The following is a 19,424-nucleotide window of genomic DNA, read 5'->3' as shown; positions in this document are numbered from 1 at the left end:
AACAAAATTGAGCATTGTTATTAGCATGATTAAATATGACATCCTAAAGTTCAGGTTCAGTAATAGTATATATTGGGTTTAGACAGCTGTGACACAACAACAAAAGGTAACAATTTGAACTATGGAATGTTCATGTTGAAAAAAAAAATGGATCACTATTTAATTTATTCTGAGACAATTACTAATTTTCCTCAAAACTTTTATTCCTCAAAATTTCCTCAGACTGGTTATGAAAATACTTTTGTGGTAGTTAGCACTTCCACAGGAAAAAAAAACCCAACAACTTTTTTCTAAACTTAAGATACACTAAACACTTTAGTTATGTCCAACACGCACACCACTGATTTTAACTCTCACAACAGAAAATCCTCTGCAAATGCTTTGCTACGTGTAAAAAGCAAAAAACCAACAAAACCAAAAAACCACAAAAAACACACACCAAAACAAAAACCTCCAAAACTCTCCATTTGCAATCTAGTTCCATAAGGCAAAAAATGGTGTTCAAGCAAGAAAGCTGGCTGACACTTCAACAGCCATTTCTCATCACTTCTGCAGAAAACTCAATAAAAGCAGTGGAAGTATCTCACAGAAAAAATGTGACCCACGCACTAGCAATACATTTGTACTGACATAATACACTGTTCAGCTGCAGACACTTGAGAACGTTTTCTTACATTTCTCCAAAGACTTTTTTGCATTTAGAGTACTCAGAATATGTAACACACATGAATGTTTAGCTCCAAGTTTATCAGGACCGAATCCTGATTTTAAATGAACAAAGTTATGAACTACAAATCACATGACAGTCTGCAAATCTCAAACAGGTACAGTTCGGTTACATTAACAGAACTAGAGACTACATTATCCAATTCCAAGTTGCTAATAATTTGCGCTGAAAGGCTGTCTTTACAACTCACAATCTGAACTATTTTAAGGCAGACCTAGAAAAACGTGTAAGAACAATGCCTGGGTACGAAAATCCTTACAAGGCATAAAGGAGAAAAGTCAAGGACACACAAAGATTTTAACTTCAACATTTCCCAGTGCACACACCACTTTTACTCAATGATCCGTGCAGAGAGGTTGTGCACTCTCAACTGTGCAGAGTCTACATTCTCTGAGACTGCAGGCCCCTTTCACTCACTGGGACCTCATTTATCTAATAATGAAGAATGCGATAAAATAATGAAATGCAGACAGACGGCAACATAAAAAGTTTGAGCGTTTCCCTGCACCTTCCAACAACTTAGGACTCTCACAATATGTTACTTTTACTTTCCAAATACCTCAAAGCAATATGCTACAGAGCAAATTTGCCCTGGATTTAGCAGACCCACAACAAGAACGACACGGATTTAGCCGAGAATTCCACAAAAAGGCCTACTCTAGATGCAAGCATCTAAAAAAACACAACCAAAACCCCCCTTAATCATTTAAGTCAATAACCCGTAACACAAACCAGCAGTTTTTCTACGATCTCAACTTATCTCAAAACTATATGTTGCTCAGTAGTAGTTTGCCTAATCTTTCCCTAACATACTTGGCAGCCTCTCTCTGGAACCTATTATCCTCTCCCTTTTGCACCACCATTGCATTTACATCCACTGCTGCCACAGCAAAATGTCTGAAACAGCAGCAATTCACATATGTCACTGCTTTAATATTAAACCTCAAGTCTTTTAATGAAAAGATCAGTTGGTAAACCAAAGGCAAGTTATATGGAAATGGGGTTTTTTTGCACGTAAGACTTGGAAAAGTAAAACTTCTGAAATTAAATGCTTTATGGGTACCAGCATTTACTAATGACACATGGAATCCCATTAACATGCCATGTGCTTTCAACCGTACAACGTGAAAAATTCACACAAGAATCAATACGCATAATAATGCATCAGGCCACCTTGCTTTCATAACAAGAAGTTAATGTGTTTGCTTCATATGTACCATAGGAAGTACTTTTAACATTTACCAGTGGTTGTGAGTTCCCCTCAACACTGCTGGATTCCATTGCAAACACTGCATTAACAGTGCACCTAGTTAATGAGAAAAACTTAACACTACATCTGAAGGGCTAAAACTGTTATCCTGAGAAAAACTGAACATGACTAGAGAGATTAACAGATTTCCTTTGAAATTTCACTTTAATTTTTATATCCTGTAAAGCTGATGTTATCCATTTCGCATACATACTTTACAGAATTCAAAAGAAAAAAGTATTTCCTGCTCTTTTGAACCTAGTTTTCAAAAATGCTTTCCTGAGTGTTTTAAACAGAAGGTAAAAACAAAATGCTTCCTTATAAATATGTTATAATAATACACGTTGCCTCTCACTCTGGGCAAAATATTTGATAAACTACTACTATGAACAATAAAAAACTGTTTGTCAGCACTGCATGCTATGTCGTCAGCAGTGCAGGCTGCAGAACAACACACAGTACTGCCACTCTTAAAACTTTCAAAGCGTGTCTTTATGACCAGCAGCACACTATACAGCATTTGTCATAATTACAACAACAACCAAAAAATCCATTATAACACAGCTGTCAAAAAGGTAAAGCACTACTGTAGATCCAACCCTCTCTTTAGTACAGCTTACAGGAACTGTAACTACTACTTTGAGAAGTCTCTCACAACAAGTTTCTTCCTCCCTCTCCTCCTACCCTGCTCTTCTTGCTACCTTTTTCTCTTCTCATATTTCTTCACAGAGTCACAGGCAGTAAGGCAGTATGGGCTAAAGTCTCTAAAATTATTGCAACCACAATCAATTCAAGAATGTTTACAGGAGTCCAGCTCCTGGCAAAAGAGAGCCTGGCCAAGAGGAATCAAAGAATATTTACATGGCTGGATGAAGACCAGTTTCACCAGCAGTGAGGAATGTTCTTTGAGAAGAGCAACATTATTACTCCCTTTATCTCCTCTCTCTAAGTTCCAATCTGGATATGGAATTGTAATCAATCACTGAAGTCATCAGTCAACAGAAATACTATGTCACCAGTGGACACAAATATTATCTCCTTTCTCCAAAAAGACACAGACACATCTTCTGCAACTTCACATATGGAAGGAAAAATCCCCACTGACAAAAAACACACGTTCAGGACAGCAGGCCACTTCTGCGTGGGCTGTCTCACTGCATGAATGAATGTATGAGGTTGTAGCACTTTAAATGGGGGCTCCTGGCAACCTGCTAAACCCTCTCCTCCGGCAGGCGACGGGTCTCTGTCAAAGTATTACCATATTACGGTGGTGATGTGCCATGAGAGGAACGCAGCTTGAGCTGATGCACGTGGAAACGTGGATGTTCCCAAAGAATGCGCACTACACTTCTACACTGAAAAGCCGTTAATTCAGATCATGCTTGGTGAAGTTCAATTGTTCATATAACAGGCAGAGGGGGATACCTAAAACTTTGAACCTGGTGATAAAGAGGCAAAAGAGCACCGCTCCCCTCTCAATAGCAGAAGGATAAAGAAGAAGAAAGGGTGGTAACAAGTTTGTTGTTCATGTCCAAAGTCAGTCTAAAGCAGGAAATGGCCCATATGAAACCTTGCACTTATTTCTCCATATTTTCCTTTTCCAAGGAAAAAAAAAAAAAAGGATCTTGCAGACATGTGTCCACATCTGGACACCCAGATGGACTTCATCTACAACATGAACTAGACAGACAAGCAGAATGTGCCTACCACATAAAATGTGGTATTCAGAAATGCATACTGCAATATGTTTCAATATTTTAGGATATGAAGTTGTGGCCCTAGACATAAGAACTAAACAAATAACTGGTTTTATACATTTATGTTTCTCAAGTAACAGTAGGGAAATCTGTCAGACGAATTCCTGAAAAATAAAAGCTTTTAACACTCAGACTAAGTAACTGCTATCTAGAGCCACATATACTATTTCCATTCAAGAAGATCAGCCACACAGATTCCATACTATAACAAATTCAATTTGGCCCATATAGAACAAAACCTGTTGACTTTTCTTGGCTCACTGAACAAGAAATAAAACATCAACTTTCAGTATTCACAAATATATTAACACTAATACTTCCAGGCCTGATACCAAAGACCAAACCTCTTTGGCAGCAACTTTAACAAAAGGGAAAACAACATCCAAATTTTCAACCGCAGATTTGATACTGATTTCTAAAAAAAGAATGTTCTTCAAGCAAAAAGCACAATACTATTCTGAGATTTATAAGTTGAAAAATAATAAATACAAAGAGGAACCCATCGATTTTATTTATAAACAAACTCAAATTAATCTTGGTAAAGTACAGAAATACACTGAAGAAAAATAAATAGTACCATGTAGAGTTGAACTACAAAGGTAAGATCCCATATTTTATTCATTACCTAGATTCCAACAGGTCCAATAACCCCCTCTAGAAAATCCAGTATTTTCCACAAAGGCAAACCCTACCAGGTGCAGATTACAAAACCTTTTAAGCCTACTATTATTAAATTACTAACTATATTTGGCTTTATATAGACACAACATGTATATACCATTTGCATATTTAAGGAAGTTGAACAATTTCTCAAAACAATGCTTGATTAACTTTCCTGCCTTCCTTTCAGCAGACATGAGCTCTTATTTTCTGTGCTTTAAGAGCAAGTGCATTTGAGCAGCAACACACAGCTCTCTAATGTGTAATTTTTTATGTGAACTAAACAAGCCTATGTTGTATTAATTCATGTGTGCACCAAATACTGAAGTAATAGGGTTTTCTGCTAATATTTATGTTCACACACAATTTTTAGTGCACTGACATGCAGTGAAGGAGCTGCAGTGCAGTTTTTTAAGGCTGAACTCAACAGCTGAAAGCAGCCATGTCTGAACTACAGATTATCTGTAATACTTAAACCCCTTAAAACCTACACAGACACACAAATATGAACAGAGATTCACTATTCAAAATAGTGAATATTCAACATCAAAGATTTTTTTCCACAGATGATAGCTGCTGCATAACCACATGAAAATTTTAATGCATCTAAGCAAAGGGAAAGCTTCTGACAGGCACTGGGGAAGAAATGTTTTAAATTAGGTCTGCCTCTGAAGGAACAACAGTCTGAGCTACCATAGAGCTAATCTGTCTTTCCTGAGCTTTGTCAAACGCCTTCTTATTTGAGTGAAGCAGTAAGAAGAGACTATAGGAGCTCTGCTTTCTGTCAGTGATGGATGGGACAGACTTAGCAGCCTCAACTAAAATAAATCCCAACTCCCGCCTTTATCCCAGCCTGAAAATTACCACAGAAGACACAACACTGAGACTCAGCTCACATACTGTTTTACACTAGCCCTGACTGTCAGGTGCAAAACTACTGAGATTCAGTGGCAACAACCCATTTAACATGCACCAAGTTGAGTCTAGCTTCTTTATGTAAATGCAAATGATACAGCCATGCTTGCTTTCAGATCGGGGCAATTTTGTATTCAGCTGATTCAGACAGTAGAAACAACAACTTGGCACCTACTGCAACTAAATTAGAAGCTGTTGATTGCCCCGAGGATACAAAGCACCTATGGTGTTTAATCCTATTTGGATCCCAAGATGTACTCAGTTTGTATCACAAGGAGTTGTGAACAATGAGTGCTGAACCTACGCTTTACTGTCAGACCCAACATTCATTGTACAAAGGCTGTGTTATCTGCAATCTTTTATTCTCTGTTCCAAATGATGTCCAAGGCCGTATCTTAATGCCAGAAAGATATTCTCTGGTATGTTTCAGTTATCTGCTAGGAAACCCAGTTTTTGGAATTGTAGTAATATGGCTTAAACTTCTATGGTGACCATACAATCTATTAATAGTCTAAAAGTGTGTACAACTTCTCATTCCCAAAGGCAGAGTAAACTTTTCTCTGAACATGCTGAACTCTGCCTGGAATGTGAAACAATAAATTCAACATCTTTCTCCTATGACATTTTCACAGAATCCCAGAACGGTTTTGGATCATCTAGTTCCAACTGCTCCAGGACAGGCAGGAGCACCTTCCACTAGACCAGGCTGCTCAAAGCCACCTCCAACCTGGCCATGAGCACTGCCAGGGATGAGACACACACAACTCCTTTGGGCATCTCGTTTCACCACCACCACATTAAAAATTACTTCCTAATATCTAATCTAAACCTACCCTCTGTCAGTTTAAAGCCATTCCCCCTTACCCTATCACTACATGTCCTTATAAGAAGTCCCTCTCCAGCTTTCTTGTAGGCTCCCTTTAGGTACTGCAAAGTGCTCTAAGGTCTCTCCAGAGCCTTCTCTTCTCCAGGCTGAAAAATCCCAGCTCTCAGCCTAAAAGAGAGGTATTCCAGCACCCTAATCAATTTAGTGGCTCACCTTTGGACTAACATGTTCTTCTCATGTCAGGGGCCCCACAGCTGAACACGTATTTTGATATATTATCAAGCTGTATTCTGATATCCTATAAATAATCATTAAAAACTAGGGCTCTTAGTTTTTAAGAAGGTTCTGATGAGGCACAGTATCCCTTCTGATAATTCTCTCTGACACCAAGCAGTCAATATTTTCCGCTTTATCAAAATCAAGAAGTGAGGTGACAATTCAGAGTAAAGTGATATGCTGATTGATAGGGGGTTAACACATATTTAAAAGTGTAAATTGTTTTGATAAGGAATTTGAAAGATTTTATTGAATAAATAGTCTTTCCCACAAAGGGCAACAAAACAATGGTTACTTTTATTTCATATAAACTAATCTACACAGTCAGGAACACTAGATGGAAGCAAAACTAACTAGAAAACAAAAGAAATATTATAATAATTTAAACCCAAAGTTTTTATTGAGTTTAAAATTCTGATTAAAAACAATAACACGTAAGGGCTCAGGATTACAAAATCAAAACAGTTAACTCACCTTCCAGGAGGAATTCCTCTCTTCGCAAGATCTATTCGTACTTTTTCTCCCACATGTCTATAAACCTCTACAATGGCTAGTATGGCAGCATCTCTCACCTGTGAATGCAGTTTGAACTGTTAATTTCAGGGTTACAGAAGCCAAATAACATTTGCTGACAACCCACTAATCTTCCAGTTTCTACTGACCAGCATGCCAATTCATTTCACAAAACAGCTGAAACAGTGAGGATGAAAAGGAAAGGAAATACAACTGTTATTTCAAGACGGTATTTGTTCTAAGATAGAGCATTCCCAGATGGTAAAAAATGCTAAAAGTAACGGCTTTAGAGGGAATTTCTGGGATGGACGTAAGAATAATATTTGCGGAAAAAATGTACTTTATTTAGAACTCTTATCACAGCAGGCAATACTTCCAAAAGTTAGTTCCTGCACTTAGTCTTGACACTTCATTTGCTTTCATCTGTTTCTACACACAGAAGGGTCCTTCTGGAAAACCAGGGACCTCACTGCCCACAAGAGTGGGCCAAAGTGATCAGCATTTTCTTAATTTACTTCAGCCTGAATCGGGTGGCATGCAATCAGCACAAGAAAGGGAATAAGGCAAGATTGTGGAAAGGGAAAGAACATTTAAAACAAAGAGACTGAGTGCCTCTTCAAAAAATTCAAACCATAGTCATCACAACAACAACTGCCAAAAATGCATTTTAGTGTATGCCATTATTCTCTATAAAGAATGACTGGAATGACTTTAGTATTGTTCTTTGCAGCAGTTCAAACTAAACATATAATTGCTCTCAGAAGATATGAACTGCATCTTTACTAATCATCAGCAAACAGGACAAATTCTTTACAGAATTTCTCTATAACAGAACAATGCTATGCTATCCAGGAGACAAGAACTTTGCCACATTCAGAAATTAGACCAAAACTGTTTATAAGACCATCTCCTACCAATGTTATCTTCTCCCTTACTGTATTCTTAGTCTTTTCTGTCAAACACAACTGCATATAAATCGAGATATTTTATCCATTTCCATTTGAAGCCTTTCTGAAGTTCAGATGTCACTATTATGCAGCACTGTATCTTGATTTTCACTGCAGATGTTTTTGCTTACTTAGCTGATTTTAACAACAGTCCTCGCATGTTCTGAAATGCCATTTGGGTTCCACTTAGAAAATAATTACACACAATAATGTTATCTTTAGCAAATTTGGCAAACTATTGCAGGTTTCATATAGGGGCTGCTTCTGGAGGCAATTCTTTGTGTCAGTAACATTTTTTTAATTATTTTCTGTCAACATGCTCTATAAGAAACAACTACTTTCAGTAATCATTAGTTTCAACCTCTGGAGATTAAACTAAAGGGACGAGTACATTGCATTACTACCGCCTTTGCAACTCTACTTTCATCTTCCAGTGGATGGACTGATTAAGAAAGCTTGTCTTTAAATGCTTATATTTAATTTGCTTTCATTGCTCTGTCAAAGTATAGTTGTTTAAGGACCAGTAAGTAATGAAATCCTTACCTGACTATTGGAGTCACCAAACGCTATACACAGATGTGGCACCAACTTGCTGAGGATTAATGGTTGCGCACCATAACTTAAAAAAAAAAAAAAAAAAAAAAGTGTATTTTTTACAGAAAAACAAAATAATTTATGCAGAAGTGAACTTTTAGCTTAGCATTCATAGAACACAAACTGACATCAATCAAGCTCTGTCTGTCTCTTACTAGTCACTTGTCTAATTTTAAGTAAGATAAAAATTCCATAACTTTAGTCTTTCAGAAAGCTCACTAGTTGTTTGATTTTCCCCATGTATTAATGTAATTGAATCAGACTTCCTAAAGTATTAGTTTCAGAGGAAAAGGACATTCAGAAGAAGGATAGAACCGTTACATCTCCATAGAAACAAAAAGCTTACATGTTTAAGGTAGCAACAAGACACAAACACACTCCTTCTCGGGATCGGTAATTCTTGTGTTTAAAACCAACAGCAAGGCGTTCCCAAATGTACTATAAAAGCAGAAATAATTGTCTTTAATTACCAGGAGCAAAACACAATGTAATTCTATCCATATATTATAATTACATTCACAACAGTTGCAAAAAAATAACAGAAGACTGGAAAAGTGATAAAATTGACTTATGAAATGCACAATGTGCAACACAACACACATGAATTCTATGCCAAAACCCATTCCTATAAAACATCTTTCAGTCGTGTGAATATTTTTATTGTTTAAGAAACAGCTCCTAAAACATACAGAATTGTTACAGTTAATGCACACAAAACAAACATTTACAGTACAAACTACTGACTCAAGCAGAAGTTGCTATATCCTTTTTGCTTCGTATTCTGTCTCCCTGCCAAAATTTCCTCTCATCCATTTTAGCTTGCCCTTATCTATACTCCTACTGTCCCACTTCTCCCTTACTTTTGCTTTAAATTTATTTCATTTTTGGATTATTTCTTGCCCATTTGTTCTAATTGCTTTGCTTCCATTTTTGCTCTGCTTTCGGTTCTCCTTTTCCGTGCTGGTGCTGCTTCCTGTAGTACTACCCTCTGGCTCACTAAACCCTTCGTTTACCTTCTTGCGCACTCGTTTTTCACTGCCTGCCTCCACTCTTTCCCCCCTCGGCTCATCGTTTTACCTTTCCATCTCTAGCTGCATGTTACGGCGTAAGGAGTGTAAACGCGGAGCTTACGAGAGTGGGGATTCCCGGCGGTGTTTCGGAGCAGATGCACAGACTCGGGCTGCAACTCGCCCCAGCTGCAGCGCTGCCATTACAGCCCCGCCAGCATCCGGGGAGCGTTGCCTAGCGATGGACGGCTGCACACTGGCAAGGGCTGCACACTTTGCAGCCCAGGCACCTCCCTCTTCCCAACTGCACCCCGGAGTGGTGCAACTGCAACCTATAATGACGCCATACCAACCTGCTAAAATGTATTAGACACTAATTATTGCAATTGCATTCGCCTTCCTGAGAAAAAAAAAAAACCAACCAAACCCTCAGAAACAGCTACTGATCAACGAAAAGAGAGACACTAAGAGCAGGGAATATGCGTCCTCTTCATTAATGAGGTAGCACACTTCACAGCAGACATAAAATTTTCCAATTAGAGCCCTGCTTGATAATTTTGTCCCATCTGTGGTGTTTTGTTTGTTTGTTTTATACTTCACTGGGTTTAGAGAAAACAAACCTTAGACAAGCAGGATATGGCTTGCCAAAACTGCACAGCTTAACAACAAAGAACAGGATTTTATGGAAGAAAACATCCTTCCAATTAACTCACTGTCACGGACAAACATGGGAAAAAGGAAATCTCCTTGCTAGATGTACAAAAATACAGGTAGAGAGGGAACGGTAGAGTACTGAAACAAACAAATCAGACTGAAGAGAAATTTAGGCTTTCACTAAATTAACCCTTCTTTAGGAACTAAATTCTTCTAATCAGAGAAATTCAAATGGCTGCTTAGAAGTTTCAACTCTCAGAAACTGCTAGCAACAATCCATGTCGACCTCCCTTTGTCCCATTCATGCACATTTATACCACTTATATTTTTATGCCTTCCTGCCCATAACCAGCTACATCTAGTTCTTGCTTATTAAAAAAAACCCAAAACCAACAAACACATCTAAAACAAGAAAAGGGATTTAACAACAGGACAAATTAAATGTTATTCAACAACACTCTAGAAAGGACAAGATAAGTTGACTGGAAAGAAACTTACAGGACTTCTCCTCAAAAAATTATTCCATCCAGCTCTTCTAAGGAGATGTTCCTCTGCAGCAAAGAGAGCCTAAAGCTCTGTATTTCAGTGTTGGAGGCACGGGAAAGACTTTGCTGGTTTGGTCCCTGCTGTGATGATGATTGATACTTTTCATCCAAATTTTTAATGATCCATAAGCTGTCCTGAGAGTACACAACCAAAGCCAGGCTTCTCCCACCCTGGGGAAGTTACCAGGAGAGCCATATGTTCTCCTCCATACACACGCTGTTCCATGGACCCCATGAACCTTCTATGCTTTCTGACACTGAGAGTAATCTTCAAAGGGGATGGAAACTTCCTTCCATCACCTCTGTGTACAACCTAACAACTCTGCACAAATGGAAAGACGGACCAGTAATCTAAAACTCTTTCATGATAAGGGCTTAGTGCAAAGCAACTACCATCACATTCTTTATCATCAGCTGTTCAAAATGAAGGTATCTCCAAGATGCTCGGCTGTGCACTTGTCCAAATGCTATTGCTGTAGAGGTTCTGGTCTGTATTCCAGGTACTTCGGAGCATCTTGGGCACAGGAACACATAATTTGTGAAGTACTGACACTTAGGCACAAAGAAATGCTGCAACATCCCTCTGTCAGTGAATACAACCAAAACTGTAGCTTGTAAAAAGAGAAAACCATGTCTTTGTGGATGACACTATTAGACCTTGATGCCTAAATGCCAAATCCGTAACCAAATCATGTGAGAAAAAACCTCATGTTGGAAGGGAGATTAACACATTCTATAGTTGTCTAACAGGCTATTCTTTCTATCAGGCAAACAAAGCAAGTCACAATTTTCCTACTCCAGATCAAGTCTCCAACATCTTATTCCCTGTGCACAAACATTCAAACTTGTATCTAGAAATCAAAAAAGCCACGAAGTAGCACACACAAGAAACTCTTTTTTTTCCCTATTAACCTTTGCACTTACAACGCAAAAATAGACTTTCTTCAGAAATTAAAAACTCAAATAGTAAGTTCCTACTCATGACCAGCATCTCCAGACTTCCAAACAACACCACTGCTCAAGACTATAATCTTGTTAAACAATCCTACATTTTTAAGACTCATGGAGAAGAAATACAAGATTAAACACTTGGAAGCCACATAATGCTAAGAACTGAAGGTTCAGTTAAGCAAACCTCCTTATAACCAAAGACTACAAGTCAGAGAGCAACTTATCCCCACCTCAGTTTATTCAAGGTTCACAGAGCATCTCTAAGTTAGAAAATCTGCACCTCAACTACTACAGGACTAGTCCTACATGCTCAAGTGCAACGCTAATTTTGAAATAAATTTGGAGCCAAATAAACTTACTTATTCCCATTAAGCAAACACAAACCCAAGAGATGCTTCGAACGTGCTTTAATTAACAAAGTTCTGTCACATGACATGAAAACATCTACTCAGAATTCAGCTACAATATGCAAAAAAACGCACAATCACACAATGCCAAGATTTTTATCTTTAGCTGAACAATGCATTAGTGTCAATCCACTAGGAGTATCTTTAAAAGTTATACTATTTACACCATTAATAGTCACCATAACATTGTGACATAGTCAAAGTTCATACATAAGTCATAAGCTCACTGGAGGCCTACATCTGAATCTACATTAAGTAATCATACCATGGGTGGTGCTGCTTCATCCATCAATTTCAATATAAGATTCTGTGCTTGCTCTCGAACTTGGTCTTTGGCATCTCCCATACGATCTATCAAAGGCATGAGAACTACAGGAGAGGGGAAAAAAAAAGAAAATACAAAAGATTAAACACCTGGAGATTTCTAAAATGGAGATTTTTAAAAGATATTCCCTGAAACAGATTTGATATATATGTCGTTCAAAAATAAAAGCTGATTTTAAATAGGTCAAAATATTTTTAAGTCTCAAATGAATTTCTGAGTATTTTACAAGACTAACAACAAATGCATTGGACTGAAATGGAAGAAAATAGTATCCTCCAACAGGTTAAAAAGAAAGCAATCTTCCCATCTTAAAAACTGTATGAACGACTTCAATTTAATCTTCAAAAAATATGCCAGTAACTTCTGAATGTCTGGCTTTTCTGAAAAATAATGGTGTGCATGGTGAGTGGCAAAGAATTGGAATAGGAAAAGAGGACTATTATAAAATCAGTCGGATTTTGCTGTTAATTAAAAAGAAATTTAGAAGTTTTAAATCCTTCTATTCACACAGTGTACTTTCAAGAAACTCTGCCTTACTTCAGTAAAAGTTACTATTTTAAAATAAGCATCCGCAAATAATATTTAACTGAAATTGCATGATAGCTGATCGTGCTTCACATCCTAAGAGTCAGAAAAAAAAAAAAATCAAAGGACTTGCTAATTCTTTTTGCTTGCTTTGCCAGATATAAGTCTATAATTACATCAAAGAAATTAATGCTACAGTATTAGGAAAGATATCTGAATGGACACTCAGATCAGTGTTTTGCAAGATATCCTTCTATACTAGTGCCCAGTCCTCCACCTGGGGCCTAAACACATACTTTGTGAGATTCTTCCCCCCTGTGCTTTCGGTACCACTGCTTCAAAACGAGGGATGATGACAAAGAGTGCACTGCCTTCCCTCGGGAAGTACAACTGACATGGAGCTGGTGGAGGTGTCATCTCCCGCGGGACAACTGCTTTGAAGTCAGTATAAGCACGTGTTACACCACCTAGAAAAAGCCGGTTTACATGCTAATGGTAACCTTTACCTGCTGACAGCTCAACCCTCTGCATCAGTTCTTGTTTCTGATCTGACCAAGTTTTCTAAGAGCTGCAAGTATCAGTCACATAATTTAGGTGAAACTTACTCAACACAGCCCACAATACTCACCCAGCTCATCTTTCTGCTCCTCCACTCTAGTTAAGATGCTAAAAATTAGTTTTCCTTTTCTACTCATAGAATAAATAAGTATATCACACTACTTTTTGAAAATGAGATCTGAAATAATTTTATCAGTACTTAACAACTTTATAGTAATAACTAAACAATAAATTCACCAGCAAAAGAAAGGGAACAGAATCAAACTCAGAAGGTCTCCTCAGTCCTCTGTTCCTACATTAAAAACAGCAGTCATTTCTGTACCATGATTTTTACTGGACAAATACATTGCTCAAGTCTGAATTTTCCCTTCAGCAATATCTGAACACTTTCTTATTGTCCTAATCTGAGTATTTAATTCTACTGGTTCTGGATATTCCACTGACATCTCCCGCCACCATTACCAAGGTTTTTCATCTAGGTTCTCTTCCCTTTCTCCTCTGAAGAAATTATTACAGCTACTTTCATTTTACTGGTTGAAGTGTCTGGGGTTTTTTTGTTTGAGTTGGACTGTTGTTGTTTTGATGGTGTGGGGTATTGTCTTTATGGTTTGGTTTAGGATTTTTAAGGGGTGCTTCTGTTTTGTTTGGTGGTTGGGTTTGGGGTTTTTTTCCATTTTGTGAATGAAGAAGAAACATCCAGAACTCAAGTGATTTTCGGGAGTACACTTGACCCCTCCCACAAACTTCCAATCACTGTTATACCTATTAATTACATTTTTCTTGCCAACAGTACTTTTCATGACCATTTTCAGCTCTTCTGAACCGACCTTGTCCTCACACCATACATTACTAGCGAGGTCCGCCACATTAGCCTGATTGTTGCTGAAGGCAACTCTAGCTTTACAGAGAGGGAAACAAACAGCCAGTGCCAGTCCTGTGGGAACACGGCTCCTTTGTGACTAATTAGCACGCTGAGTCATTTGACGGAGCTGCAGATACCAGGGCTCCGCTCAGATCACTGAGGCAAGCACAGAGAACAGCTCCTAGAAGTTGCTGAACAGAGATGAGGTCACCGAGTTAAACTAAGCTATGACAGCCTGCAGACTTCAGTGTGCACAGCTATTGAACACTTGTCACTTGTGGAGCTCAGGCAAAGGACAACTGGCTGTGGGAGCTGTTGAAGGGCCCAAATGTCTGCAGGCTTGGCTTTTTTTTCCTCCTAAATCTCAAGTTTCTGTAAGACCCCATATAAGACATGATATATTCTGTTTGCACAAGACAAATGAAATTAGGCTGCTGAATGCTGGCAACCACCAGCTGGTTTTCAGTTTGGTAGTTCATCTTTTCTGTGAGAATAAGCTCCAATAGGAAATTATTTGAAGTTGGTTGTCTATTGATCGAGTTTCAAAACGCTCAACTAGAACGGGAACTTCACCAAACATATTTCAATTTGAATTCCTCGTGGCTTTATCACTTTTTCTCCAAATGTTAAGGCATGTCTAGGGAGAACTACAGTGAAAAATAGCTGAAATCATATTAGATGTCCTGCCTATCTATGAATGAGTGAGAAACACATGTTCCTACCTAAAAAATTCTGACAATGTTTGAAACACCTGGGTCCATCCCAGCATCTTGTTTTGCTCATCACCCTTCTCTTGTCCCAGCTCTAAGTCTCATGGCCTCTCCTTGTGCCTCTGTAGTCCCGCCCAGTCAAAAATCACAGAGCACAAGAATCTTTTGAGTTCTCATAAGAAACCTCACCTAAGCCCAAAGCAGCAATTACAGCCGAGCATCAGGGATGACAGTGCAACACAGGCTTTCGCTCTACATCAAGGTAAGCCAGGCGCTATTACATGAAAGCAACAGCTCTGCCTCCTCAAATAGATGCTGGAATTAAAAGAAAGGTGAGGAAAGAGAAGTAGGACCATACATGAAGGCTGTATTCAAAGTGGTAACCTCCTAACAAGTTACTCAGTGAAGTATATAATTTGTCACATTCAGTCTGGATTCACACATTCCTACAATTCCATATTAACCTTATTCATCTTACGTCTTCTGTTGCCTAGTTTCTTTAATTATTTCAAAGGGATTTTGGAAAACCCAATAACATATGACATCTTTATTTCTGGTATTTATTTCTGCTAGTATGCTGAGAAACATTAAACTAAATTTAGGAGACCATGATTCCTTTTACAATTGCTCTATGTTTTTGGTGAAGCATTATATTCCAACTTGCCTTTTTGCCACATTTTAGGATATTGCCAAAGCTTCCTACTGCTTCCAACCACTCCTGAGGTTTGTCTGTTAAGATTTCTACATTGTTGTACCACAGTTTTACACGTTTTGATTACTGAAAAAAATTTAAAACTGTTAGCAAAAAATATTCTATAGCACACTGATTCTACCAGATTTACCTTCTATTTACATCTGATCTGTTACTTATTCCTTTTTACTTTCTATTATATCCCTAACAAAGGTTATTATCTCATCAGCTTCTTTTTCCATTGTCTTCCTTCTCTTGGCTTGGTAAACCTAAACAAATTTTCTTTTTATACAAATTCACATAATAATTTTATCACCACTAGTTGGACACTAGATGCACGAGTTAAGTCCAAAACCAGCCTTCAAGTCAGAATACAGCTTTGAGAGATTAAAAATTTATTTCCTCTACCAGGACTGAGGATGATAAAACAAGTAAATCACAGAAGTCAGTGCCTAGTGTGGCACTCAATGTATTTTTCAAACCTTAACAGCTTAACTATATGACCCATGCAGCAAAGAATGCCATAGGTAGCACAAACAGTTTCCTTTTGTTAAACTTTAACAAGAGTTCCTTCTGGAGCTTTTCAGTTTCTATTACTGCTTTTTCTTCTCTCCTGACTACTTATACCTGCTCTCTGTATACCTGTGCCCATTTTAAGTCTCACATCTACCCATTTCTAAGAACCAACTTTAGATACTACATTACCACAAAGACTTACAAAAAGGCATTAAGCAAGTAAGAATCTTTAACGAGGAAACATCATCAGTGTTGGTAAAAACTCTGCTACTAAAAAGAAAAGTCTTTGAGGACAGAAACAGATTAAATCTAGGCAGCAATATCTTCCTCGTTTCCTCAGAAACCTTGCCAGCTCAGGCAGCAGCATTGAACAGCTGTCATTAGAAAGGAGGGAAGGAAACAGCTGCCTCCGCAATTAGAGCAGTCTCTGTTCTTCTGGGCAAGATGCACAGGAGATAATGGAATCCTACAGGGGCTCCTACAGGGCCACCAACAGGCTGAGTCTGACAGATCCACATGGCCAAGGGCTACTTCTAAGCAAAGAACCATTAGCAGACTCTCAGAGAGGTCCTCACTGCTCCCCTCCTCAATATAAAGTCCAGGTCACAGTCAGTTCAATCAAAAGCCATCTCAGACATTAATAATGAGCTTCTTGGGGTCTCTAGGAGCTAATTAAGAAAAGCATTAATGAGATTAATGAGACATACTTTTCATCATCAGTAGCAGAGGGGAAAAAACAAACACATTTTTTAATATGATACATTCATGAATCTATCAAGGTGTCAGTCTCGGGAATATGAGAAGAGAATTGCAAGAGATGCATTAGACTAGAAAGAAAACCAGAAGGTAAAGAAAAAATGTTCATGCCATCTTCTGAAATATTCTTAGCTCTAGGCTAAGATCTAGGCTAGGTTTTTTAGAGAACTAATATTAATTAGAATCCTACAGAAACCAAGAAAGGCTAGGATTTCTCTACTCTGATCTAGCAGCACTTCATTTCTAGGTGTCATACAGTCAAAACTCCATGGGCAGCAAGCAGTTGGTACTTTGAATCACAGCCTATCACTCAAACATGGATCGCTTCAGGAAAAATTCATCCTCACTACTAAAAAAATTTCAGTGCTAGCCAGTCAGGACAGAAAAAAAAAAAAAGCACTGAAAGGCTGCATAGATTCTTTCTTTTTTTTTTAATTAAAGTTTTAGAGAATTTGTCACCAAGTAACATCACTTGTTTTAGAAAACAAGTGTAAAGACTTCTCCCAGAAATTTTATCACATGGACACATACGTCTGTAATTCTAATATTCTCTTATTTATATGCCATCACCTGGGAAAAGAGATTGTGACAGGGTAATTATGTACTCTTATGTAATCTCTTTTAATCACAGAACAAGTAGTAGTTTTAAATATCAAAAGGTGTAACGCTTAAACACTGCTTTATTTGTCCTAGAATACAGACACATAATCTCATGAATGAACACATACCCTGATATTTATTGCTTCCAAAGTATTTTCAAGAATCTTAACTGCAAGTGCTAAAAGAAAGATTCTGAATTTGTGTTTCCAGATTTCCAGGACACTGATGCCAGCTGCAGAGAATGCGCAATGTGGTTAATCATAAAAGGATAACACCTCTGAAGAAATTTACTGCAACATTAGATTGTTACCTAGGAAACTGATTTAAGTCTCTTATCAGGCATTATACTTCAATACAAAGATAATTAACACGGTCTTTGAAATTTTGGAAAACATCTGTCCTACAACTATTGTATTGATTTTGCCCAAATGTAGCTGTAAAGATTGAAATAATAATAAAGTATTTGTGTTTTTCACTTCACAGCAAAAGCCTGTCACGCTTATGGAGGTGAATATTCAGTCACATTAGTTGTTCTTCTCTTCACTCTATCCCCATCATAACTGAACAGGAAATTAAATCGGGACTGGGGGAGGTGGGGTGGAATATGTTTTGCCACACTATAGTCCAGTAATACGTTATTATACTTCCATCATTTACTGAGATCTGAGTCACGAATAAAAACATCTCAGGGTCACCAAAACGTAACATTCTTTATTACAAAAATACATTTAAGGCTCCAGATATTTTTATGACCAAAAAACCAGTAGTTTATTAAAAAAAAAAAAACAGCTATAGAAATGGAACTTGACCTAGAAAATAGGATTCACTGTATTTTTATAAAGGTAGAGAACAGACTCAGTAAGTATTTTACATATACATCATCCTTCACTACAGTCATGGTGTAATCCTGATCTTCTGTGAAAATGCAAGTACCTACAGTAACTTACTGCAATAAGTGAGAAGTTAACTATAGTTTGAGTATTTCAAAGCAATAATTAAATTGCCTGGGAAAGTTCTGTTATGTTTGTCTTCAAAAAATAATATACTCACATTTATTTGATCAAGAAATGATTTAGGAAACTGCTGGTTCTTTAAGTTTTGTTGAAGGAAGCAGTCTTCTTGTTCACCAGTGTGCTTTTAATTACTCTCATAAACCCTAGGCTATACAAACTCTAGACACTTAAACGAAAGTTTTTGTATTACTGCTTCACTGAAAATTAACCCAGTCTTGTTATAAGACTTGGAGAGACAGCTACCAACTGAAGAGAATCTTTAAAAAAGTCATCTAAAATAAAGATTGTTTTCTGCCTTTAGTAAAACTAACATTTCTGTGTCTGTTAAGCTTTTATATAAGCTGATCATGCACAACAGTAACTTGCATATTCAGCACAATGTACTCTACAGGTCTTGATTCTGGAGATTCTCAGAGGACCAACTTCAGCTGAAGGCACTACTACTCAGTTTAACTAAAAAATACTTCTGTAATACACAGCTTCAGATGTCTATTGATATTACACTTTTGATGGTCACTCAATGCCACTACTCTGGATTTTTTAATATAAATGCTACTAAGTACTGAAAGGTAAATCTTTAATTTGCTCATAATCTCAAACTACTTAACTACTGGGACGAAAAACTACAAAAAATATCAACAAATGATAGTGTTTTCAAACTATTCTCAAAGTTTATTCTTAAAAAGAAATTAAAAGCTTCCCAACTTTTAATAAAGTTACTGTAATTTTAAGTCCTACACACTACTAAATTAGAAATCAAAACAGAGTGAAACTCTGAAGCCTAGCACTGTTTGTAGCTATAAATGGAGACTATTCAGAAATCAATATTGTGCATAGCAC

The 19,424-nt window shown here is 37.5% G+C and overlaps 1 protein-coding gene across 25 annotated transcripts in view; it reads right to left on the bottom strand.

Annotated features, from left to right (window-relative positions):
• Positions 1-19,424, bottom strand: part of CLASP2 (cytoplasmic linker associated protein 2) — a 142,521-nt gene that overhangs the window by 110,399 nt on the left and 12,698 nt on the right. For all 25 annotated transcript variants that reach the window (XR_005566130.1, XR_005566129.1, XR_005566127.1 and 22 more), the window contains exons 3-6: positions 12,294-12,397; positions 8,811-8,902; positions 8,414-8,489; positions 6,885-6,982 (exon numbers count right to left, since the gene is read on the bottom strand). Coding sequence is in view for 21 of the 25 variants with exons in the window: in XM_039388315.1 (XP_039244249.1) it covers positions 6,885-6,982; positions 8,414-8,489; positions 8,811-8,902; positions 12,294-12,397 (370 nt within the window). In the remaining 4 variants the exon portion in view is untranslated. The remainder of the gene's footprint in view (positions 1-6,884; positions 6,983-8,413; positions 8,490-8,810; positions 8,903-12,293; positions 12,398-19,424) is intronic.

Source organism: Pipra filicauda, unplaced genomic scaffold, assembly GCF_003945595.2.
Source record: "Pipra filicauda isolate LSUMZ 115617 unplaced genomic scaffold, ASM394559v2 scaffold62_size3274119_pilon, whole genome shotgun sequence".
NCBI classification, from domain to species: domain Eukaryota; kingdom Metazoa; phylum Chordata; class Aves; order Passeriformes; family Pipridae; genus Pipra; species Pipra filicauda.
This window is presented reverse-complemented; position numbering and strand designations above follow the sequence as displayed.